This window comes from Rhinoraja longicauda, chromosome 9, assembly GCF_053455715.1.
Source record: "Rhinoraja longicauda isolate Sanriku21f chromosome 9, sRhiLon1.1, whole genome shotgun sequence".
Lineage (NCBI taxonomy): Eukaryota > Metazoa > Chordata > Chondrichthyes > Rajiformes > Arhynchobatidae > Rhinoraja > Rhinoraja longicauda.
Genome location: NC_135961.1, coordinates 30,441,542 through 30,468,668, shown reverse-complemented (window position 1 = coordinate 30,468,668; position 27,127 = coordinate 30,441,542). Strand labels below are relative to the sequence as shown.

Below are 27,127 nucleotides of genomic sequence, written 5' to 3'. Positions count from 1 at the left end.
AGAGATGCGACCTGCAGGCCCACCGGCGTGTGGACACGCCCTGACATCCATCAACCAGGTCACAACTATGGCAGGCATGTGAATATTCTGCGTTTCCACAGATTTCCACATTTTTCAAATCCATTTTCCGCGCTTTTGCATGATTTCCGTGTTTTTCACTTTGCCAAAATCGCTTTTACCAACGGAAAAAAAAAGAAAATAAACAATGTATAGACTTGTAATGAACACTAGGGTTCCGCTAGAGGTCGCTAGGGGTTCCGCGAGAAATCCCCCCCCCCCCTCCGGAAGTCTCCCCGAAAATGTGGCACCTAGGCTGGGCAAGGCAGCCATTTGCGACATCATCGGGACTTCCATGGCCGATCGGTGGGTTAAATTTGGAACCTGCGGCCTGGGCTCTGGAACTCTAGCCCAGCTGGAGCCAGCACATCTATCCCCATAGCCGACCTCCTTGGCCAGCTGGATAAACCAGCAAAGCTCTGGAACAAAGAGTGCCAGAAAATCAGTGGTGGAACTGTAATGAGTAAATATTAAATTTAAGTGCAAGATTATATAACTAAATGAATTAAAATAATAAAAATGTTATTAGTATACAGTGACATATTCACATTATTTTGTAATGTCCGTTTTTACTTTGAAATGCACTAAAAGAGGCTTGAAACTAGTAATTTTGCATGTAAATTTTCAAAAATGGCCCAATTTTTTACCCCCGCTGTACGCCTTACACAAGCGCTTGGCTCTTTTCCTCTTTTTTTTACCTCACCCACATGCCTGCTATGGATTAAATAGCACCCCGCTGCCTTGTGGGGAAGGCTCAGGAGAGCCAAAGGCACTGGAGCTGGAGACCCTAAAGACGGTCGGCTGATCCCTCGTACGTTCGGCTTCCGGCACCTCCTACAACCGAGTAGGCCCCAGACGGAGCAGCATGCCACCCACCGAATCAGCCTACCAGGTCGAGAGGGGAATACAGATGCTGGGCAAGTTTGTATTCCCATTTACCTGCCCAGGCTCAGCGGCCAAATCAAATGGAGAGATCACTTCATCCTTGCTGGGCACAGTGAGATGGAACCACAGATGAAAAATCCCCCTCTCCAAGCAGGACAACGTCAAGCAGCACCATCATCTCTCGCAGATGGACGGATGCCACTAATTATTGCAATGTCTCCTGAACATTATTAGTCATTGTGTTCCATACCTATTACAACACAGGCCATTGGCCCATCAGGTCCATACCAGCTCACAGTAGAGGAGTGCAATTGTCTGCTGCCCCCTTTTATTTTCCTGTACCCCTGCTAATTTATTCTCTCTTATGCCCATTAATTGCTTTAATTCTTTTGCCATTTACCTACAATAGTCGTAAGTTACAATAGCCAGTTAACATACCAGCAATTGAGGATATGGGAAGAAACCAGAGTATCCAGCAGAAACCCATGAGGTCATGCAAACTCCACACAGATAATATGGAAGGTTAGAATTAAACCTGAGTATTTGGACCTGCGAGGTTATATCGCTAACTGTTGCACCACTGTGCCAGCTCAAAAGAATGATTTTTACTAAAACCCATTCTACACGGTTAATAGTCTTGCACATAAATAGTTTCACTCATTTTTGAAACAAAGCATAATCATAATGAAATGGGAGATTGTCACATCTGAGATAACACCATTGACTGCTTTTCACTGTATCTCAGTACATGTGGCAATAATAAAACCAATGTCACTGTTTCCAAGTATTGATTATTGAGCGAAAAGTGATCAGGCTTCGGCAGCATTTGTCAAAACAGCGGGAAGTTGTCACCCTTGGACTTTCAGCTGAGCACGGTTACATATTGAGAATCAGGAAAGGCAATTAGTCGTAAAGTTTTATAGCATGGAAACAAGCCCTTCAGCCCAACATCTCCATGCCAACCAAGTTGGCACACTGGGCTAGTCCTACTTGCCTACATTTGGCCCATGGCCTTCCACACCTTTCCTATCTATATATCTATTAAAATATCTTTTCATGATATTACACAGTTTAATACCATTACGCAATTTAATATCTTGAGAATTTGCACCTGTTTAGATATTCTAGCTGCCGTTGACTCTAAAGCAACATCTTTTACTGTCACATTAAGCTGCAAGGTAATGATTTTATCACTCAATTTAATATTATTGCATAATGCTGAAGAGAAATTTCATTTTGCCAGTTACTATTATATCTATTACTGGCAGAACATTCTGGATTCTAACAACCAATTCCCCCTCCCCCCCCCCCCCCCTCTTCTGTAATTCCTTTAATTTACCCTAAATCTGCTAGCTCTTGTCCCAGGCCCTACTGCCACTGGAAACCATTTTTTTCTTCATTAATTCTTTAAAACACTTCTTGATTTTTGTACACTCCTTACCGTTTAAAGGAATAAGCATCAGTTATTTTTCTCTATTTTTGCCATATTCTTTGGTTTGTAATATACAAACATTGCACCTATACAAGACCTTATTATTCAAATAAGAATACTTATGGATAATTGGATAATGCTCCAGTGAGGGCTCGGAGGACGATTATCGTCCATTGATTTAGCAAAACCTTCTTGCATTTAATCTCCGTAGCAACATATTGAATCAAGGATCCCATTTGCTGCTTGTATTAGCCTTTACACGTCTTATTATCTTCAAAACTTTGTGTTAACCCTCTTCTGAGTATCTCTTTTCTTGCTTGGCCTTTAAGGTGCCAATGAATTTATTCATTCATCTCTCCTCATTTACCCCATCAAACTGAAAGGTAAATAAACTAAATGATATCTCTATCATTTAAACCTAATAAACCTGCTGCCTCACAGCTCCAAGAACCTGTCTGTGTGGAATTTGCACATTCTCCCCTCAAATTGCATAGATTTCCTCTGGGTGCTCCGTTTTCCACCGACATCCCAAAGTCATGAAGATTGATGGATGAATTGGCCATTGTAAATTGCCCATAGTGTATGGGGAGTGGTAGAAGTTGAAGAGAATATGGGGATAATAAAATGGGGTTAGTGAAAGATTAGAGTAGATGGGTGATTAACGGTCGGCATACGCAGTGAAGTCATTCCTCACAGTTCAATACAATGTTAAATTTCATGATCCAGAGTCCAATTCAATAATATATATGAAAATTAGTAAATCACAACATAAAATGATTCCTGCGTGGATTATTGTAATTGCCCTTCCCCCCCCAACTAAGGATAGAAAAATACTGCTTGGAACCGTGGATAATAGTGAAATCCTAATCACCACCCTAGTGTGGATGCTGCCGCCAGCTAGCAATGGAATAGGTAATATCAAAAAGAGACTTTTTGCCAGACTTTATCAAAATGCAGCACAGAAACAGACTCTTCCGCCCTTTTTGTCCATGCAGATCAAGCAAGATGCCCCGTCGAAGCTAGTAGTTCCATTGCCTGTCTTTGGCCCATATCCCTCTAAACCTCAATGTACCTGTCCAAGTGACTTTTAAATGTTGTTATCTTACCTGTCTCACCTACCTCCTCAGGTAGCTCATTCCACACACCTACCAGCCTCTGAGTGAAAAAATTGCCCCTCAGGTTTTTATTAAAGCTTGTTCCTCTCACGTTAAACCTATGTCTTTTAGTTCTTGATTCCCCCACCCTGGGTAGAAAAGAGTCTGCATTCACCCTTTCCATTCCTCCACCGGCTCATTGCTGCTGGTTGCAGCTGCCAAATGAGAGTGTCGGGGGCAGAGCTGTGTTGAAAAACTGTGCAGGACGGAGCAGATATTCATGAAGAATATCTTCACGGTCACGGTGGCGCAGTGGTAGAGTTGCTCCCTTACAGCGAATGCAGCACCAGAGACCTGGGTTCGATCCCAACTACAGGTGCTGTCTGTAGGGAGTTTGTACGTTCTCCTCGTGACCTGCGTGGGTTTTCTCCAAGATCTTCAGTTTCCTCCCACACTGCAAAGACGTACAGGTTTGTAGGTTAATTGGCTTGGTAAATGTAAAAACTGTCCCTAGTGGGTGTAGGATAGTGTTAATGTCGCTGGTCGGCGCGGACCCGGTGGGCTGAAGGGCCTGTTTCCGTGCTGTATCTCTAAACTAAACTAAAATGGTGTGCTCGGCTTTGAGCAACTACTGAACACTTTCTTTTGAATTCTCCAACAATCAAGTCACCAAGATAGTGCCATAATTTGAAACCCATGGATCATTTTTGTTGCAATATAAAGCTGGAAGTCGTGCTCTCTGTAATGTTCATTGTGTTGCACAATCTCCAGGTTTCTCTGGATCTTCTCCCTCGATTCTAATCCACTTCTTTTCAATTTCAACCTACAGTGAAAAAGGTTCCAGAATAAATAAGGAGGAATTGCAGTACCTAGCAGAGTGATAAAAAGAGAAAGATGGTCTGTAACTGCTTGGCTTGGCTGAAATGTTTCAATGGGTTTGGGATGGGGTTGGGAGAGATTGGGGATTAAATTAGGAACCAAGCCAGTGTGGTTTAATTTGAAGTGCCAGCACCTTTATTTCATCATATGCAAAAGATCGAGAACTTGGCGGCACCATATCGTAGCTGGTAGAGCTGCTGCCTCAAAGTGCCAAAAGACCCGGGTTTGATCCTGAACTCGGGTACTGTCTGTGTGGAGTTTGCATGTTCTCCCTGGGACCACATGGATTTACTTCGGGTGCTCTGGTTTTCTCCAAGATCCCAAAGATGTGCATGTTTGTAGGGTAATTGGCCTCTGTAAATTGCTCCTAATGGGTAGGGAATGGATGCAAAAGTGGGATAACATAGAATTAGTGTTATTGGTGATTGATAGTTCTTGGTTCTTGGTTCTTGGTCCTCCAAAATATTCCAAATGGAATTTAAACTGGAGGTGGCGGAGTATGGACTTAAGCAAGAAGGGCTTCTTGGAGAAGAAGAGGTACCTTAAATTTAGTTGCGTCTTGGTTGAAAGGCTGGAGCGATTGGGCTTGTATACACTGGAATTTAGAAGGATGAGGGGGGATCTTATTGAAACATATAAGATAATTAGGGGATTGGACACATTAGAGGCAGGAAACATGTTCCCAATGTTGGGGGAGTCCAGAACAAGGGGCCACAGTTTAAGAATAAGGGGTAGGCCATTTAGAACGGAGATGAGGAAGAACTTTTTCAGTCAGAGAGTGGTGAAGGTGTGGAATTCTCTGCCTCAGAAGGCAGTGGAGGCCAGTTCGTTGGATGCTTTCAAGAGAGAGCTGGATAGAGCTCTTAAGGATAGCGGAGTGAGGGGGTATGGGGAGAAGGCAGGAACGGGGTACTGATTGAGAGTGATCAGCCATGATCGCATTGAATGGCGGTGCTGGCTCGAAGGGCTGAATGGCCTACTCCTGCACCTATTGTCTATTGTCTATTGTCTGGTTGAGTAACTACAGTAGGGTGAAGGCTATTCCATGCTTTAATTGTGCGAGGGAAGAATGAATTGCTATACACATCTGTCTTGGTAGCTGGCGTGGACTCAAGTGGGCTGAAGGGCTCGTTTCCATGCTGATTCTCTAACTACATATAAATTCAACTTAGTAGCCTTGGTGGCAAGACAGATAAAAGCACAACCGCCAACAGTGGAGCATTTAGATCTGGAAATTATCAATCTCATTTTGCAAAAATATTCTGACAATTTACTGCACAAAGAATCTTCAGAGTACAAAGACTTATAAAGAGGGCAATACAACTGACCTGATAATGGTATCGAGTTTTTAGGTGAATGTGTTTCTCCGGTTGGATGTCACTCTCTGTGCCAAATGACTTCACTTTTGTTTTGGAAGCTGTTGAGTCAGGCACCTCAAATTCAACAGCGACAAGTGGCTCCCACTCTGAAGGTATCTCCTGGTCTGAACCCAGCTCAAGTTTGCAAGAAAAGCAATGTGGCTGATCAGATGCTAGGGAGAGTGAAACAGGAGAATCCATTATTTCACTGTGAAATGACGAGGAATTAATTAACCTTGATCCCATCAAGTACCTAAAATGTCCACATTCATTATAACTGTCAACAAACAAGATGGCTACATATTAAAATTACTGAAATATCCTCAAAAGCACAATTGATATAACAATCCTATTTCAACTGTTGTTATTCTGTCATTGGAGACCCAATTGTGGATACTTGGACTATCTTTTATTGGACTTTACTGAACTTTCTCTCGCTCTACATGTTATTCCCTTTATCCTGTATCTGTTGTCTGCGGACAGCTTGATTGTAATCGTGTACAGTCTTTCCGCTGACTGGATGCCACGCATCGAAAAGCTTTTCACTGTACCTCGGTACATGTGACAATAAATTAAACTAACGTTATTATTTCAATGACAATAGACAATAGGTGCAGGAGGAGGCCATTCGGCCCTTCGAGCCAGCACCACCATTCAATGTGATCATGGCTGATCATTCTCAATCAGTACCCCGTTCCTGCCTTCTCCCCATACCCCCTGACTCCGCTATCCTTAAGAGCTCTATCTAGCTCTCTCTTGAATGCATTCAGAGAATTGGCCTCCACTGCCTGCTGAGGCAGCGAATTCCACAGATTTACAACTCTCTGACTGAAAAAGTTTTTCTCATCTCCGTTCTAAATGGCCTACCCCTTATTCTTAAACTGTGGCCCCTTGTTCTGGACTCCCCCAACATTGGGAACATGTTCCCTGCCTCTAACGTGTCCAACCCCTTAATAATCTTATACGTTTCGATAAGATCTCCTCTCATCCTTCTAAATTCCAGTGTATACAAGCCTAGTCGCTCCAGTCTTTATACATATGACAGTCCCGCCATTCCGGGAATTAACCTAGTAAACCTACGTTGCACCCCCTCAATAGCAAGAATATCCTTCCTCAAATTTGGTGACCAAAACTGCACATAGTACTCCAGGGGCGGTCTCACTAGGGCCCTGTACAACTGCAGTAGGACCTCTTTGCTCCTATACTCAACTCCTCTTGTTATGAAGGTCAACATTCCATTGGCTTTCTTCACTGCCTGCTGTACCTGCATGTTTCCTTTCAGTGACTGATGCACTAGGACACCCAGATCTCGTTGTACATCCCCTTTTCCTAACTTGACACCATTCAGATAATACTCTGCCTTCCTATTCTTACCACCAAAGTGGATAACCTCACACCTATCCACATTAAACTGCATCTGCCATGCATCCGCCCACTCACACAACCTGTCCAAGTCACCCTGCAACCTCATAGCATCTTCCTCACAGTTCACACTACCACCCAGCTTAGTATCATCTGCAAATTTGCTAATGGTACTTTTAATCCCTTCATCCAAGTCATTAATGTATATTGTAAATAGCTGCGGTCCCAGCACCGAGCCTTGCGGTACCCCACTAGTTACTGCCTGCCATTCTGAAAGGGATACATTTATCCCCTCTCTTTGCTTTCTGTCTGTCAACCAATTTTCTATCCATGTCAGTACCCTACCTCCAATACCATGTGCTCTAGTTTTGCCCACTAATCTCCTATGTGGAACCTTTTCAAAGGCTTTCTGAAAGTCAAGGTACACCTCATCCACCGGCTCTCCCCAGTCAATTTTCCTAGTTACATCCTGAAAGAATTCCAGAAGATTAGTCAAGCATGATTTCCCCTTCGTAAATCTATGCTGACTCGGAATTTCAATTTTAAAGTACATTAATTGACCAGTGTTTTATTAATTGATATATCAGTAATAGATTCTGCTTTCCATGAAACAAGTGGTATATTACTTTGATTTTGACTTCTAAGATTGTTCCTCCAATTCAGACCACATGATCATTTACAAATCTAATTACTTCACCACCTGTGTCAGTGTCTTTAGCTGTCAAGCCTCTAAGATGCTCTTGTATTTTGAACCCTCCCTCCCAAATACCACTGTCAACTTCTCTTTCCTTCTTTAAAATCCTTTTAAAAGGTACTTTCGACCAAGCTTTTGTTCAGCTGTGTTAGTATCTTCTTCTCATTGTCAATGTCAACCTCAGCGATAAGCCTCCTGTGAAGCCTTTGGTTGTTTTTTTTACAAGAAAGGCATTATTGAATTAAGATGGCCTTGGGTTAAAAGTAGCAGAAAGGAATTTCAGTCTTCAAATGCCTTATCTAAGTCCATGAACTTCATAACGAATTGTAAAGCTTGCCCTCCGATCCTTGTGAATTCCGCATCAATGCCACGAAGCAACAGAGTTACTGCCTTACAGCGCCAGAGACCCAGGTTTGATCCCGACTACGGGTACTGTCTGTACGTTCTCCCTGTGACTGTGTGGATTTTCTCAGAGTGCACCAGTTTCCTTCCACGCTCCAAAGACGTGCAGGTTTGAAAGTTAATTGGCTTCAGTAAAAATTGTAAATTGTTCCTAGAGTGTGGGATTGCATTCAAATAAAGTAACATTGGGTGAAATAATTCCAACACTTCACAGCACGGAGCTGTTACCACAGAGTTGGAGACCCCATGCAGCCATTACTTTAAAGCACGTTAAGAGCGAGCAACAAAGGATGAGTTTCTAAAGATTACAACATTCTAAATAAACTGAGAAAAGATTTGTTGGTTTACAGTTTATGGTTTTTTTGAAAAGTGGGGAACATGTATCACCCTCCAGTTTTTGTTAAAATCCCTTTTCAAAATTATTTTGGAAGAGATGGTGTCCCTGTCTTTTTACTGTCAGCAGTTATTCCATGACCAATATTCCTGACTTGGTTACTTTTAGGACTCTGTGCATTCACCCAATTCCCCACCTCTACAAGTTCACCCCTTAGACTCCTGTGCTCCAAGGAATAAAGTCCTAGCCTGACCCTAGAGTCCTGGCCACAGCCTCCTAAATCTTCTCTGCACTCTTTCCAGCTTGGTGCCATTCTTTCTATAACATGGTCACCAAAACAGAATACGATACTCTTAAGTGCGGCCTCACCGATGTCTTGTGCAACTGTAATATAATGTCCCAATATCTATACTCAATACCCTGACTGAGGAAGGTCAATGTACCATAAGCCTTTTTTACCACCCTATTTGCCTCTGACGCCACTTCCAGGGATCTATGTACCTGTACTCTGAACTGTTATAACTATTATTTTTCTCTTTAGCAGATATAGTTTAAAATATTGTATTAGGTGTAAATCTGTGTGATCAAAATATAACTTGTCAATTTGATAGCATGTGGCATGCATTAAATTCCAACATTATGAATGGGGATCAACGCCCATATGTAAATCATAGAATATAGAACTGAGAACAGTACAGCACAGGAACAGGCCCATTGGCCCACGTTTGCACCGAACATGTTGCCATGTTAAATTGATCTTATCTGCCTGTACATAATGCATATCCCTCTATTCCCTATACTTTCATGTAGATTTGTTCTGTGCCTTTTCATACCTCTAGTTCCCTCTCCCCCTATTCTCAGTTTGAAGAAGGATCTTGACCTGAAACGTCACCTATTCCCTTTTCTCCAGAGATTCTGCCTGACTCGCTGAGTTACTCCACCAATTTGTGTCTACCTATCTATAAGCCTCATAAATGCCACTTTGGTATCTGCCTCCAGCACCACCCCTGTCAATGCTTTCCAGGTCCCCACCACGTCATCAGCCTAATTTCCACCTGCCATTCCAGTATCTCCATGTTGACTTTCTTCAATCATGTTATGAAAAATACCTGCATTTTTGTCGGGTAGACTATCAATCCTCCAGACAATTGCCCTGAAAGCATGTTCATACTTGGCAGTGCCAATGGTAACTTGCATCACTGGTTCACCACCTGACGTGCTAACAGAGCCAAGCCGTGCATTCCAATTCTTCTTAGCCTTCAAGGACTTCTGTCTGAAGAGATGGACGGTGCGGAATATTTTGAACCAAGTCAAAGGAACAGGAAACCGTATCATCACGTTTTCACAGTACTTGGAAAGCAGCGTGTTTTGTAGGTTAGAATAAGTAGAGGACATGACAAGAAAGGCTTGCAGTTCTGTGTAGGCTCCATGAACTGTGACCAAACCCTTCAGCAAAAACGGAAGTTGGGGATCATCACAGACGGTTTTGAATCGCATCAGTTCCAGTCTACAGGCATCCGGAGGGGTAAATCTAACGATTCTAGATTTCTCAAACTCATTTTCCTTCACACACTTGTGAACATGGTAATCGCAGATCTGAATCCATGTGGTATCTGTGTCATTTATTAAGTAACTGCGATCTTTGATCTGTAGCTGCAAGTCATTGAGAGCTAAGAAACATTCTATATTGCCATTAATGAAGCACAAACAATGAACGCGAGTCATCACTGAACTTTGAAAGAGCTTTCCTTCCTTTGTAAATGTTCCCCAGAAGTGATCTGTCAGTTCAAGTGTCATGTCTTGCTCTTCATAGACCTTCCTTCGCTGTGTTGGGGGAGGCAGCTTCATTAATTCCTCTTCAACCGCCGCTATTAAGTCTGTGATATCCCCATAGTCGGTCGTTCCTAACTTCATCACTTGCTCAACCTCTGTCTCATGAAGGACTTCAGGTCTCGGATGATACTTGCGTTTTTCTGTATACGATACGTGTTCAATCTTCACCGTGTGGATCTTTCCTGACTCCTTGTAGTTTTCCAGCTTGGGTTCTGAGAGCCTGCAGTAAGGTTGCAACTGCAATTCTTTAAAGGGTTTCTCAAGGCCCTGCTCATAATATAATTGTAAAATACCACCAGCTAGGAGCTTGAGATAGATTGGACCCCATTGACGAGAAGACATCATGTTCTTCTTCTCAGGGATCCTCATCATTAAAGGCCAACCATCTTTGCACTCACGTCTGAAGAAATCCCTACCAACTGACAAAGAAATTTGAGTATTAAGCTGTTTGCTTCCCAATGTCGATCTCTGTGACAACTGGAAATCCTCTGCTTGTATTTTTTCAAGCTTTTGGCAAAGGCCAATCAGAGGAGAATTGCTCTGACTTTGATGGTCTCCTCTTATCTCCTTGGGTGGGTGATTTCCATGAAGGAAAGTGTGCGTTGCGTTAATGCCTGTTGGTTTATTGGAGTGGTTAGTCTCCTGTACACAGTGAGCAGAATCAGTCCGTAAAATACATTTCTGATTCCAAAAAGGGTTGGCATATCCATTCTCATTATTGGGTGGCCTGAAGTGATTGGTTTGCGATTGTTCCTCTACCTTAAATAAGTAGTTATCCTTCGGTGAGCTAGGTGTGATTGGAGTCTGAGGCCCAAAGGTTGGGGTGCAAGAGGAGCTGGAGCAATGTGGAGAAAGAGGTGTGTTACTTCCAGAGGCAGATCTCCAGGCTGTTTCGTGTTGAGAAGAAAGACTTAACACTAAGCCATTCGACTGCAATCCTTTGAGCCCATTATCTGATTCGAAGGAACTTTTCGGTGACTGGAAAGCATTATCATCATCAAAGGTAACCCAGTTCGGATAACTGGCGGAACACATGTTTAATTTGATGCATTTAATTCATAAAAATCTCCTCTATATACCGTTCCAGGAGGTCGATTGCAGCATGCCTTGCTGAAAAAAAAACATAATAATTTTTTTAAATTATTATAAGTTTCAGATGGTTCTCCAATATTTCTAAATGATAACTAATACCAGATTGCAGATAAGCAGATCAACATAACGATGAAGAACAAAGAACTGCAGAGTTTACCAAAAAAGACACAAAGTGATGGAGTAACTCAATGGGTCAGGCAGCATCTCTGGAGAACATGGATAGGTGTGTTTCAAATCAGGGGCAAATGGAATGAGCTGCCAGAGAAGATAGTTGAGGCAGGTACTGTGACAGCATTTAAAAGACCCTTGGACAGGAGGTAATGGATAGGAAAGGTTATAAGCCAAATGCAAGGAAGCGGGACCAGCTTAGATGGGGCAATTTGGCCGGCATGGACAAATTGGGCCGAAGGGCCTATTTCCGTGCTGTATGACTCTATAAATCCTGTTGGCCAACAGTCAGGCGGCTTAGTGACAGTGGCAGAGTTGCTACCTTAGAGCACTGGAGAACTGGGCTCAATCCTGACTATGGGTGCTAATTGTACAGCATTTGTACATTCTTCCTGTGACTGCATGGGTTTTCTCTGGGTGCTCCAATTTCTTCCCACAACCCAAAGACATGCAGAGTTAATTGGCTTTGTAAATTGCCCCTAGTGTGTAGGATAGAACCAGTGTACGAGTAATCGCTGGTCGGTGTGGACTCAGTGGCCTGAAGGGCCTGTTATCATGCTGTATCTCTAAACTAAACTAAACTAAAAAGATCACAGCACAGGATGGGAAGAATAAAGCAGAGTAGAATGTCAGAATTGGCAGCTCCACATTGATGTCAAACTGTTTGGGCAAGAGATTCAGGAATTTTTATGGACATCTATATAAATGTGCACCCTGGCCAGGATGCCTCCAGCACCAGCCAAGTATTCTGGAAATTCACAGCAGGACTACCCAAAATTTTCCATTCAGAGGAATAACAACAAATGGACAGGAAACCACAGATGTTAGGTTTATATTGAAGTCAGTGAAGTTCCTTACCAGTCCACAATTTTATAAGTTCAACCCTGTTGCACTGTACTGAGTCACTGTTAATCCTGGATAAAAAAATAGATTCCCCATGGCTGACATTACTGAATTCAATAAGCACCACAGAGAAATAATTAGGTAGCACCTAAGTTCTACTCAGGAAATGATACCTGCATCTAAATGTATCCAAATTTATCATACTCTGTAAACGAATAATAAATAAAGACAGCTTTAATTTGCTTGCTTGAACAAGCTGTCCTATCTTGTCTTTATAAAATATGATGTACTGCTGAACAGGGCAACTAAACAACTCATTATCTCATTCAGAATAGTACTGTCTAGACAACTTAAATATTATCTCCAAACCCATAATCTTCCTTTTACTATAATAATACAAAGAACACTTCTGTGGAAATACATTACATGGATTTTAAAAGTATATAGCATTTCTGTCTGGTTGTCAACTTTTCAGAATCTGTCATTGACAATGCACATTGGGAAATCATGCGTAGGACATTAAACTTTCAAAAGCAAAAAAGATAGGGTTAATGCTTCTTAAACGTTGCGATAGTACCTGCCTCGACTACCTCCCCTCCGGCAGCTCATTCCATACACCCACCACCCTTTGTGTAAACAAGTTACGCCTTAGATTCTTATTAGATCTTTCCCCCCTCACCTTAAAACCATGTCCTTTGGTTCTTCATTCCCCTACACTGGGCAATAGACTCTGCGTTTACCCGATCTATTCCTTTCACGATTTTGTACACCCCCGCTCCCTAATTCAGAGGGAAACTTAATAATAGTGAAAAAATCCCATCTCCATACAGACAAGAGACATGTCCCCCTGTACCTGGTATTAACATTCTTGCATGTTTTGTACTCAATTACAACGTAGGTCTCTGTTGTGACAGCCGTCTCTAACACTATTACAGACAGAGATGTTTAAAGTAATTATAGTTTGGACTTTATACATGACACTCAAATTATAGAGCCATCCTTACTTAACTCTGGCTTCAATATCACAGTAGCAAGAATGCTTTTCATTTCCTCCCCGTCAAACAATATTGTTAGTGTTCTCAAACCTATGCAACTGTTAACACCAGGCACCATTGCCTGGCAAAAAAACTGTTATTTGATTGGAATCATATGAGATATCAGGTTCAAGAGTGGGACAGGAAATACCAATGATCGTACAAGAAGTTTTCCTTCTCCGAACGATTTCTCAGCCCCTCCTCCGCCACGCGATGTTCCTGCCTCGGTCGGTCAGTTCCCTGTCTTAAGACACACGGTGGGTGGGGGGGGGGGGGGGGGAGATATCACGGGAGGTGGCACGGAAAGTTTTATTTCAATGGAACAGAATTGGCGCTTTGCAGTTTGTGGCCTCTTATGCTGTCAAATATTTATTTAACAGCGGAAATTTACCAGATACTGGCAAATGGGATTAGTATGGATGGAGACACAGATAATATGGAGACACAAGGAACTGGAGATGCTGTGGGCTTGACAGTGCAAAACAGTGCTGGGGGAACTAAGCGGGTCAGGCAGCATCTTAGATCAGGATTCCCCCCGCAGATGTTGTCTGACCCGCTGAGTGACTCCAGCACTTTGTGTTTTGGTGTGGATGAGACTTGATGGTCAGCATGGACTGGATGAGTCGAAGGACCTTTTTCTGTGCTGTATGACTCTCAGACTCGACATACTTTTCGCAGTTATTCAAAGCGCTCTTTAAAACAACATTTGAGGAAGAATATTTTTTGCTGGCGTGCCGTAACAACTGGTGCCTGATGTTTGTTACACGCTACTTGTCAGGAATGCACTGCTCAGTTTACAGAGAAAATACTGGCTCTGTACGTCGGGCAGATCCGCGGGTTAAAAATAGCGTGTAACTTAATCTCAGCTCAGCAGAAGGAGTTTGGCTTCGAGTGGAGCCGGGGGTGGACTCTGCTTTCCTGGACGAGGTCGGTTATGGCTTGGAGTCATAGAGTGATAAAGTGTGGAAACAGGCCCTTCGGCCCAACTTGCCCACACCAGCCAAATTGTCTCAGCCACACTAGTCCCACCTGCCTGCGTTTGGTCCATATCCTTCCAAACCTGTCCGATCCATGTACCTGTGTAACTGCTTCTTAAACGTTGGGATATTCCCAGCCTCAACTACCTCCTCTTGCAGCTTGTCTCATACATCCACCATCCTTTGTGTGAAAATGTTACCACTCAGATTCCTATTAAATCCTTTCCCCTTCACATTAAACCTATGTCCTCTGGTCCTCGATTCGCCTACTCACTCTGTGCTTCTGTGCACACGGCCTCTGATCCTCAGGGAACCAACTGCGGTTGGAGTAAACGGGCCAAACGCAGGCAAATGGGGCCAGCTTAGACTGGGCATCTTGGGCTCGTTGGGGTGAAGTGCCTGTTTCAGTGCTGTATGATCCTACGAGGAAACACATCGCCTTGCACATTCGGACAACTTGGCACCATTGAAGGAGCCGCGTCTGGCAAAGGTTCACAGGCGCTGAACATCGATTTTCGCGATAGGAAATTAACTAAAAAATGCGGAAATGCTGTGAAAATGGGATGAAGAATCGCACTGAGAAGATTCTTCTGCAAACTGTCAACAACTCTTGTTTTTTTGTTGTTGTTATTGCAGGTTCCCATAATTTCCAACAAAAACAAAACCAAGTGTTGGAGTAACTCGTTCTTATCTTCATTCTATCTTCAGTATAAACCAGCATCTGTAGTTCCTTCCTACTCATTCTCCTACAATTTCTGTTTTCATTTGTTTTCCTCCCACCGCGTCCCCGTTGAATGACAGCGAGTGTTACCGCACAATGTCCCTGCCCTCCGTCTACACGGCACGTTCCTCACATTCACCGAGATGTTTTCTAAATGTGAAATCGGCAAAAACGTATGGTAGATATCAGAAATACTCACAGTCGTGCAACGTTACCTGGAAACAGCAGTGAGGTTTTAAACGTTATTCGAGTCGTCCACAAGTTCCTAGGATGTCGTCAGTTGCCTTTTCTGTCGTCAATAATAATAATAATAAGAAGAAGAAGCAAAGCGGCGACAAAGAGAATTAAATCTCAAAATGGCCCAGGAGTGCTGAGCGCTTCTGCCTGAGCGGGCAGAATCTCTGCTTCGGGCTGGGGCGAACATTACACACAAGAGCTGGTAAACTGACTTGCAACGCGACGTCCGGACAGAAACAACATCTTTCAAAACATGTACTTAACTGCGGGAGTGTATATCTATCTTCCCGCAAGCAGATCAGGGGAAAGGAACATTCAATTAACTCGGATCTGTTCCCTCTTCCTGTTTTTCTCGGGTCCAGTCGGGTTTTTTTAAGTGCTGTTGGAATATCGACTGTTATAGTCTCGATTATAGAAACAAAAAGCCGGAGTAACTCAGCGGGACAGGCAGCATCTCTGGAGAGAAGGAATGGGTGACGTTTCGGGTCGAGACCCTTCTTCAGACTCGATTAGTTCTTCGTGGCGTGGGTGGCGTCAGTAACCCGAGAGTGGTTGACAGTCCACGGGACTCACTGATTCACATCAGGGAGAGACTCACGGGTCGTTGCACAGCTCAACAAAGAAATAAGGGGAAATAATCATCTGCATGGGCGACTGCTTTCATCTGAAGCCGGGGGATATATATCTGCCCGGCTGAAAGAGACACAAATACTGGTGCTGGATTGTGGGAAGCGCAGCAATAAAGGAAGTGAACAGCCTCCAAGTTTAAAAAAAAGTTAGGCAATCCTTTGGTCTCCAGAGAGCGCAGACCGTGCTGAGCAGTGAAAGGCTGTAAAGAGCAGCCTCGCCTGGAGCAGACTGTTGTTGAGTGGTGGCAGAACATCAAAACAAAGCCTCATCCAAAGCTGCCTGCTGCATCACTGAAGCGGACAGGCAGACTAATGAGATATCGACGTTTCAAAGTGCATTTCATAAACGCCACCGGTTAAAAATGACCTCAAATAGCAATAATGTTATTTGAAAGCATTTGCAAAATGAGCGGAGTACTCTACCGGTAGGAACTGCAGATGCTGGTTTGCAAACCCCCCCAATAAAAAGTGCTGGAGTAACTCGGGGGAGGGGGGGTCAGGCAGTGTCCCTGGAGAATATGGATGGGTAACGTTTCGGGTCGGGACCCTTCTTCAGAGAGTACATTTGCCTCTCTCTGTACTTTACCTCTCTGGGTCGTTTGTTAGTTCTACATTAGGAGGAGATTGCAACACTGTTGATTTGGAGGATGAACAGTCAGAATCCTGGATTTATTGACCCATAGACGTTACACAAGCTCCAAACGCACGGCTGTACAATTTCAGATCAACTAATAAAATAAATATGAATTTGTTTTATTTTTCTAAAAAGAGCTAGTCTCGGGAAGGGAGACCAGGTTAGCATTTGGTCGTTGTAGACGCCAACTTGAGTCACCAGCGGGTTTCAGTACCTGAGAAAAAAACATTGGAACAAGAAAGAAACCGAGAAATGAAGCTCCATAAACAGGCTGGAGTGGAACTAACTTTGTCCCCATCTACATGGTATCATTCATCTGCAGAAGCTGACCATTGAGGTCATTTATAAGTGACTGCTGAAGCCATGGTCAATCACCAGCTAAATACTGGGCCATTCACATTGTTAATTTACCACTAATCCATCCTGGATTTTGCCCACTGGTTTATTGCATCCCCAGAGCCCACACATGAGGCACCAAAGGTCAGCACCAATGCTGAAGCAACAAACGTCAGATGCTGTGCCAACCTATTACTAATGGGATGACGTGTCTCAAGAAGATGGACTTTGCAAACAACATCTACATTCTGAGAACAAATATATGTATAGAGTCATGGCCAGGGAGGGTGGGGTCAGGGGGATGGTGAAGCTTTGGAGCTGGCGTGAAACATAGTGTCAGAAGGAGGTCATGAGTGAGGACAGGAGGCGTTAAGGAGTAGGGGGATAGGGGGAAAACAGGAGAGAGGGAAAGGAGAAGGGTCCAGGGCGGTTTGGTTTAAGTTGAGTTTCGAGATACAGTATAGAAACAGGCTCTTCGGCCCACCAGGTCCACGCCGACCAATGATCACCCATATACAAGTTCTATCCTACACACTAGGGACAATGTACAGAAACTGATTAACCTACAAACCTGTACGTCTTTGGAATAAGGGAGGAAACCAGAGCACCCAGAGAAAAACTACATGGTCACAGGGTGAACGTACAAACTCCATACAGACAGCATCTGCAGTCAGGATTGAACCTGGATCTCTGCTGCTGTAAGGCAGCAACTCTACTGCTGCACCACTGTATCACTGGTGACGGGAAATGGGAACGGAGGATAGTGGGAGCTCTTGGTGCGATCTGTAGTAGGAGATGGGCTGAGCCCTCTGTGGAAGGGGGCAGTCTTTGTGAACAGGTTTGTAATTATCCATCAGTCTCTCTCAGTTCCTGCTCTGTAAACTCCCTACTTATCTCAGGTCTGTCAGACCAAACCCAGAGTCCATCCCAATCACCAACATGAGCCTCAGATGGAATGTGTTGACCCAGTCACACTATATGGCCTGAAACAGCCCTCAGCTGCCAACAATCGTCAGAGGAATGGGTTTTTCATTTTCTAGCTGGTGGTTTTATTTTAACAACAGTAAGCAGAATCAGTAAGCTATTATGATGAGTAACAGCCAGGAAAAGGCAACATCTCACATGATAGCCCAGGAGCGTTCTTTGTAACTTGTGACTGCGGGAAAGTTGTGGCTAATATTTGTAGATTTATTTTCCTCATCTAGTTTATGTCATGTCTATATTACGTTCACACTGTTTGATCAGTAAAATGTTAATAATCACAAAGGATTATTGAAAGAATAGCTCATGAGCCTTTGCCCGCATTTTCCTCCTAACCCATCAGACGAGACGACTTCATTCTAATCTGAGTTGGACAGCTGGGATTTGCCTGAACATTGTTTCCTGTGAAATTTATTTGGCTTTTTGCATACATATAGTTTCCAGCTCTCGGTAATAATTTTTAAATAATGTTATGCATTTTCTGGTACTAGGTTCCAATTCTCTCAATGACAGCATTTAAAATTATTTATTCCTGGGCCCTTACCAAAATCCTGAGGTTGAATTTCTAAAAAAAAGTGCAATAAAATATTTCTGGAATTTTGTTTGCTATGGCTGCTCATTTCCTGCCAGTCCCACATGATCTGCCAATTTAGTCTTCAACTGGAAAAAAATGGTACATTATTTCCAGTTTTACTAGTTTTCTCTCCTGTTTCCTCTGAAGTTATCTACATCTCCTGAGCTGTCATAAACACCTGTTAATCCCTGATAGCTCACTCAAGAGGCAAATTGTCATCTATTAGGTTAGGAAGTAAGTGCCAATAAATCATTCGTCCACAGGGCTTCAAAATTGGACGCAACATCATCTTCCACAGGCAAAACACAAAGTGCTGGAGGAACTCAGCGGATCAGGCAACATTATTGGAGGAAATGGACGGACAACATTTGGGTCAGGACTCTTCTGTCTGAAGAAGGGTCTGCCATTCCATTTCCTCCACAGATTGGTTTAGGTTTGGAGATAAAGCAGGGAAACTGTCCCTTCGGCCCAGCGAGTCCACGCTGATCATTGATCACCCATTCACACAGGTTATCCCACGTTATCACACACCAGGGGGCACCTTACAGAGGCCAATTAACCGACAAACCCGCAAGTCTTTGGGAAGTGAGAGGAAACCGGAGAACCCAGAGGAATCCCATGTGGTTAAGGGGCAAAAGTGCAAACTCCACACAGATAGCACCCAAGATCAGAACCATACCCAGGTCCCTGGCGCTGTGAGGCAGCAGCTCTACTGCTGTACCACTGTGACGCCCCACTGTTGCCCGACCCGCTGAGTTCCTCCAGCGCTTTGTGTTTTGCTCAAGATTCCAACATCTGCAGTCTCTTGTGTCTCTGACCGAGAATGATCTAGTAGTGATCAACAGCTTTTAATCCCTCTCCAATAACCTGATAGCTCTGACAGTTATAATATGGTGCTCCAACTATAATTGTGCTGAAGTCAATAATTCCAGAATAATGGCTCTGTGTTCTGCAAAGCATTACACTGGAGTAACCTGGATGCATTTGACTGGCTGTCGATTCAGCCTCCTGTTTCGGACCCAAAGGATCTTAGGATGGCACCGAGAGGGAATTGACTTTGCCTCTACTGTTTTTCTGTTCACATACATGTAGCTGAGGGGCAGGGCCAGGGGAACATGATGTGGATGATTCACATTTTTGGGGGGGGATGTGTGCGCCATTAGCAGCCATCTCTCAGCCTTGATCACCTTTAGTGGCAAGCCCTGTTTTTGAACCATTGCAAGCTTTCTGCTCAAGGTACTTCCATATTGCCGTTTGACAGGTAGTTCCAGGATTTAGACACAGCAACATTGAAAGTCTAGCAATATATTTCAAAGTCAGGATCGTATGCAACCTGTAGGGGCACCTGCTGGCACTGGAGTTCCTATACACTTTTTGCCTTTGTCCTATTTGGTGGTAGAGGCTGCAGGCATGGGTGTGCTGTTTTTTTAAATTATTATCAAAAATTGTACTCAATTATTTAAAAAACAATATTTCCAAAACAATAAAACAAAACATTACCCACCACCAGAATACTATACAAGCAAATATACCAAATGAAACTATTATACAATTATATTACAATCCCCATCCAGGATACATCCAATCCCCCGCGGTGCCCAGCGGTCCCGGAAATCCTCCAGGATGCCCGTGGACAGCGCACAATCCGTCTCCAACACCACCCGGGCGCAGACGTAACCCCGGAAAAGGGGTAGGCAGCTGGCTCGGGCAGAGCCCTCTTCCGCCTGGCGCCGTGAGTCGTGGATGGCCAGCGTGGCCAGGCCCCTGGGTGTGCTGTGAGCTCCCTGGAGCATAGGAGGCTGAGGAGAGACCTTATAGAGGTATATATATCCATGAGCTGCGTAATTTAGTTTGGAGATACAACGTGGAAACAGGCCCTTCGTCCCACTAAATCCGTGCTGACCAACGATTTCCGCACACTAACACTATAATAAACACAAGGGACAATTTACAATTATACCAAGTCAATTAGCCTACAAACCTGTACGCCTTTGGAGTGCGGGAGGAAACCAGAGATCCTGGAGAAAACCCACGCAGGTCACGGGGAGAATGTACAAAAACTCCGTACAGACAGCACCCATAGTCAGGATCGAACTCGGGTGCTGTAAGGCAGTAAATCTACCGCTGCGCCACTGTGCTACCCCATAGGTTAAATGGTCATGGTCTTTTACCTAGAGTGGATGAGTCCAGCACCAGAAGGCATAGCATTAAGGTGAGAGGAGAAAGAGCGGCCATAGGAAGCTGTGGAGCCAGGTTTAAAAGAAATTCAGACAGGTACGTGGATAGGAAAAGTTTAGAGCGATATGGGCCAAAAGCAAGTAAATGGGATGCACAGTTGTAATCCCTGGCCAGTATAGAAGAGCTGGGCTGAAGGGCCTGGTTCCGTGCTGTATAACTCTATGACTATCAGTGCCTGCTGCGCCACCATCTTACCAGGCAATTGTGGGAGATATCTGTCAATGATGAGACACGATTACCCGACACGTTACCCATTCCTTCTCTCCCGAGATGCTGCCTGTCCCGCTGAGTTACTCCAGCATTTTGTGTCTACCTCCATTAAGTGTAGACTGAGTTAAAAAATTTCACCATATCCATATAACCTACTTGATGAAAAAATACTGAAATCCTCTATTTGACATTTGAATATTCTGGTGTTTAACAGTAGTATGCTGCGGCATTAAAGTTAAAATGTTTTGGTCAATATATAAAAAGCACCTGATGTATAGCCAAGAACTATACAACTCTCATTGGAGTAGTCATGCGAGACAGGCCTAAATCTTTCCACTTGCAAGCTAAGGGATATTGAGGCCAATTACAACATATCCAACAGTGTCCAGGGGAGCAGTAAAGGCTCAGTCATCTACAAGTCAAACAAGGGTTCATGTCTGATTCATAGTGTATCACCTTAAACTGTACTAAATTATACAAATTTACAAAAACTATAGTCTGGTAATGATAATTTTGCAATTATGTATTTTATATAAAACAGCTGGCAAAAATTGGTCAGCCCTGGTATAAGAAGGGGAATTTTGTCCAGTGCATTCATGGTAAGTATCATTCTGGAATCTTGCCAACTTTGTATATAGCAAAGAAAAGCGATCAAACTTATGTTTATTTACACAGACATTTTAAACATTTGTTGGATTAAGCAAATAACTTTTCAACCCCAGAGGTCGATTGACAAGATGCATATTTCAGCCCTTTTGCTTTTAATTGGAAGCCATCATTCACAAATTTTCTTTTTTCTTTCCTTCAGTTGTGGACACAGCCCAGACCACAAACCAACAAACCAACCTCCCTTCCATTGACTTCATCTACACTTCACGTTGCCTCGGCAAGGCCACTAGAATAATCAAAGATGTGTCAGTCCCTCTTCTCCCATTTCCCATCAGGCAAGAGATACAGAAGTGTGAAAACGCACACCTCCAGATTCAGGGACAGTTTCTTCTCCAGCTGTCATCAGGCTACTGAACCATCCATTCGACAACCAGAGAGCAGTCCTGAGCTACTATCTACCTCATCGGAGACCCTCAGACTATCTTTAATCAGACTTTACCTTGTATCTTGTACTGTGTTCAGCTCGATTGTAATCATGTATAGTCTTTCCGTTGACTGGGTAGAATGCAACAAAAATCTTTTCACTGTACCTTATACGTGACAATAAATTAAACTAAAGTCAATAGCATACATTGATAGAACGCCATTGACATATGAAAAAAGGGTAATTCACAAGAGTAATCTGAAATAGTGAAAAGGAAATTTTGTTTGGGAGGACAAAGGTTTGATTGAGTGATTGATCAATTGAAAGACATTGCATGGAAACAAGCTCTTCAGCCCACCAAGTTCATGCCGATCATCCGTTCACACTAGTTCTACGTTATTCCACTTTCGTTTCCACTTCCTACAAACTATGAACAATTTACAGAGGCCAATTAACATACAAACCAACATATCTTTGGGACATGGGAGGAAACCCAGAGCACCCGGAGGAAACCCACGCGGTCAGAGAGAACATACGTACTCCACAGACAGCACCCAAGATCAAGATTGAATGAGAGTCTCTGGTGCTGTGAAACATTTTTTAAAAAATGGTAGACTGGAGAGGCATTGGTAGATGATTTCAGAACATGCAGCCCAAAAGGTTTAAAGTAAGACCTGATGGTGAGACATGGTTGATAAAGCAGCCCGCATGCTCTCAGCTATTATAGGAAGTAAACTCATTCAGTGACAAAGGAGCAAAACACAGAGCAGATGGGAAACAAGAGAAATGGATCAAAGCTACTGGAGCAGAAAGAGAAACGTCCCAGTGTGGAGACAAATCTATGCCCTCACAAAACCTGGCACTGGAATCAATAAACCAACAGGAAATAATGACTCAGTGGCGATAAAGATGGAGGTCACATTAAGATCAAGACAGCAGCAGAAAAATGCACTTCAGTCCAAGAGAAAGTGGGTTTCTGTTAAGAACTACTACAGCAGAAGGGTTAAACTAAAGCTGCCAGTGCAATAGACCACATCTTTAAATCATAGTTGATATCAGCAATGGTTGGGCAATAGGCATCGTAAACTGGAGTGGATTACCTTAAGGTGATGAAGAGAATCAAGGCAGTTGATTCCTAGAGTGTGGTCTAGACTAAAGCACTCGTGATAGCAGAGTAATCTAGGAAATCAAAATCAAGAGTATTTTATTGTCACATCCCAAACAGAATAATGAAATTCTTACTTGCAGCAGCACAACAGAATATGTAAACATAGTACTCTGTAAACAATATAGTAAAAGAAAAAAGTTCAATACATATACATATATATTCACACATAAATATATATATATACACATGTGTATGTATACACAGAATATATACCCAGGAATGTGAAGCTTTTGACTCTCACCACCATTGTCTGGTCGATATAGACAGATTTGTGAGTCCTCATCCTTCATCTTCCAAAGTCCACAATCAGTTCCTTGGTCTTACTGACATTGAGAACAAGGTTGTTGTGCTGGTACTATTTGGTCAGTTGATCAATCTCCCTTCTATTCTCTGAGTATGAGTGATTTGCACTCATTTTTATTTAATACTTTCTCTAATCATTGAAGTGAGGCAACAAAAGTGAAGGTACAATAACATGAACCATCCTCACCAGTTGACAATCTCATTAATAAAGACATTTGGTGCAACGTTGTGTTGCTCTAACTAATGAAACGTTACCACAGATGAATGAATGAATAAATTAAATAAACTTTAATAACATGTTACATGTCAGTGAGATTCTTTGTTTTGCATACACAAGTATGCAGATTCGCCACATATAGGGTGCCAGCAGTTAAAGTATTCCATTTAGTCCCATGGTCCCTCTTTGTTCTTGGCAGCCCCCCATGCTGGGTCCCCCTTTGTTAACAGCGGTACCTCCAAGGCAGGTCCCCCTTTGTTCTCGGCTACCCCCCGCTCGCTGATTGACAAGATACATATTTCCACCTTTTTGCTTTTAATTGGAAACCATCATTCACAAATTTGTTTTTCTCTCCTTCGAGGTATTATTTCTGCAGTGACATACCAGACTCTCAATTGATACATTTATTAAAAATGCATACCAGTAGATTTTTAGAGACAGGCTGCGAATCGACTACAGCTCGGCGTACAACACTATCATTCCTTCCAAAATCATCACCGATCTCCAGGATCCGTGCCTTCCTTTGCAACTGGATCCTTGGTTTCCTTATTGGAAACCTCAATCAGTGCTGATTACCAACATCTCTCTCTTATTGACCATCAACACGGGTGCACCAGGAGACTGGGTTTAGACCCTTGCTCTACACTTTACAGCCATAACTATGTAGCTGAGCACAGCTCGAATGCCAACTATAAATTTGCCAACGACACCACTGGAGTTGACTGAATCATCAATGTTAATGAGTCAGTGTACAGGAGCGATAGAACATTTGGTTGAGGAGTGCCATAACAATGCCTTGCTCAGTGTCAACAAGACAAAAGCACTAATCATTGATTGTGTATGTCTAAACTGAACTAAACTGCCTTTGGAACTGGGATGTCGGGTGACCATACAAAAGTTTATCAGCGGGTCAGTAATGGAGAACACAAGTAGCTCCAAATTCCTGGTCATTAACATCTTGGATGACTCGTCCTGGATATAGCAATCTTGAAGCTAGCGTGCCAGCATCTCTACTTTTTCAAAGATTGGAGATTCAGTACATCTCCAAAAACTCGCAACAAGCTTTCTACACATTGTAGAAAATATCCTGACTTGTTGTATCATGGCCTGGTACGGCAATTCTAACACAGGAATGTATGTGGCTGCAGAAGGTGGTGGACTCAGTCTGCTCCATCACAAGCATAGCCCTCTCCTCAATCGAAATCATCTGCATGCAGCGTGCCTCAAGGCAGCGGCATCTTTTAAAGATCCCCACAATCTAGGCCCTGCCCTCTTCTCACTGCTGCCATCGGGTAGAAGATACAAAATCCAGAAGTCCTCACACCACCAGGTTCAGGAGCAGCCACTTTCCCATCAGATCCTTGAACCAGATTTTTGAACCAACCTACATAATCCTACCTCAACAAGGTCCAAACTATTATCTACCTCTTGCACCATCGTGGATTTGTTTTTTTTAAAAACTATGTTTTTTTACCATCTTTAAGAAATTTGTGTATAATCTGTATCATTTGTATTTGTGTTTTTGTCCGAGTCCATGTGCCTGTGAAGCTGCCGTGAGATTTATTGCACATGTACCTTGCCCTTGATGTGCATATGACAATGAACTAGACTACACCTGACTTGGTGTGCCAAAGGTCCTGTTATCATGCCGTAGGACTTTATAACAATAACTCTTGCAGCAAAGATCAAAATCAACATCACAAAATATTAGCTAATCAGTATGACAGTGTTTGTGTGAATGATGTGTTCACATTGACTGAGATTTGAACATAACTGATTATACTTCAAAAGTATTTCATTACAAGCCCCAAAATGCTTTGTGGAAAGAAGCTGTGAAGAGATGTTGTGTGGATGCACATCTTTTTTTCTAAATCACGATAAGAAATGCCAAACAAGCTGTTATTTAAATTGCATAATAACACGAAACACTCCAAGTGTACAGTGCAGTGTTCTTTTTTATTGATTACTTCTCCATTAACATACACTTCAGTGAATAGATTTCTGCACATATTTTCTGGGGGGGATGAAATAGCAGAACAATGTGGTTTGGTAAAAAAAATGAAGCAAGATGAGCAGACTGTCAACACAGAGGATGAAAACCAGGAGTAAAATGGATAAGTTAGAATTGTGCTCCACATTTTAAGAAATCAAAACACTTGCCAGGAACAATGTGCTGTATTTTTTCATTTAAGAAATAGTTACACAATTATCACACACATTGTCACATAATTCAATGTACAAAACCATCTTTATGGATTTACACAAGTAAAATGATTTAAAAGCTACTGTTACAAATCACATATTGAATGGAAATTTCATAGGTACATTATTTTTGGATATGTTTGAAGTGCCAGAATACGTTCATACAATGTTAGGGAATTATACAAAAAAATCCCTTCAGGTATAATTTCTTTTGATTTCTCAGCTCTACATTTCCACTATCATTTCACATCTATGTCCCCAGAATGAACTGTGATACTATTCTTCATTTGGCATGAAACATTACTGCAGAAAACAGTGGTTGCATCTTTTGTGCACAGGCCTCCAACTGAACGATGCTTTGGATGTTATCGACTTCTGTTTTTCTTAGCATTACCCTTCAGGAAAAAAGAAGAAACCAAATGGTTGATCAGCATGACTGGAACTTTGATCGCCGGCATCATTTCATTATATCTGGGTATTGGTTATATCTATCAAATAACATATCTTTCTAATATCAGTTGGATGAAAACAAAAACAAAAGGTTCGATCCTGACTACGGGTGCTGCACTGTAAGGAGTTTGTACGTTCTCCCCGTGACCAGCGTGGGTTTTCTCCGAGATCTTCGGTTTCCTCCCACACTCCAAAGACGTACAGGTATGTAGGTTAATTGGCTGGGTAAAATGTAAAAATTGTCCCTAGTGGGTGTAGGATAGTGTTAATGTGCGGGGATCACTGGGCGGCACGGACTTGGAGGGCCGAAAAGGCCTGTTTCCGGCTGTATATATATGATATGATATGATAAAATAGTAACAGAACAAATAACAATACTTGTGTTGGAAGGAACTGCAGATGCTTGTTTAAACCATAGATAGACACAAAAAGCTGGAGTTACTCAGCGGGTCAGACAGCATCTCGAGAGAGAAAGGAATGGGTGATGTTTCGGGTCGAGACCCTTCAGACTCAGGGGAAAGGGAAACGAGAGATATAGGCAGTGATGTAGAGAGTGAAATAGAACAAATGAAAGATATTCAAAAAAGTAACAATGATAAAGGAGACAGGCCATTGTTAGCTGTGTTATAGGTAAGAACGAGTTACAATGAGACTCAACACTGAGGTTACTTCAACGACTTGGGTGGGGGATGGACAGAGAGAGAGAGAGAGTGTTTCAAGGGCTACTTGAAATTAGAGAAATCAATATTC

General features: G+C 42.8%; 2 protein-coding genes across 3 annotated transcripts in view; both read right to left on the bottom strand.

Moving 5' to 3' along the window:
• Window positions 1–16,078, bottom strand: part of ston1 (stonin 1) — a 55,252-nt gene extending 39,174 nt beyond the window's left edge. The window contains exons 1-3 of the mRNA XM_078405965.1: window positions 15,381–16,078; window positions 9,607–11,440; window positions 5,676–5,878 (exon numbers count right to left, since the gene is read on the bottom strand). Of these exons, the coding sequence (XP_078262091.1) occupies window positions 5,676–5,878; window positions 9,607–11,365 (1,962 nt within the window). The 5' untranslated portion in view covers window positions 11,366–11,440; window positions 15,381–16,078. The remainder of the gene's footprint in view (window positions 1–5,675; window positions 5,879–9,606; window positions 11,441–15,380) is intronic.
• A 9,590-nt stretch (window positions 16,079–25,668) lies between these two features.
• ppp1r21 (protein phosphatase 1, regulatory subunit 21) overlaps window positions 25,669–27,127 on the bottom strand; it is a 63,777-nt gene continuing 62,318 nt past the window's right edge. For both annotated transcript variants that reach the window (XM_078405026.1, XM_078405027.1), the window contains exon 22: window positions 25,669–26,322. In XM_078405026.1, the coding sequence (XP_078261152.1) occupies window positions 26,293–26,322 (30 nt within the window). In that variant the 3' untranslated portion in view covers window positions 25,669–26,292. The remainder of the gene's footprint in view (window positions 26,323–27,127) is intronic.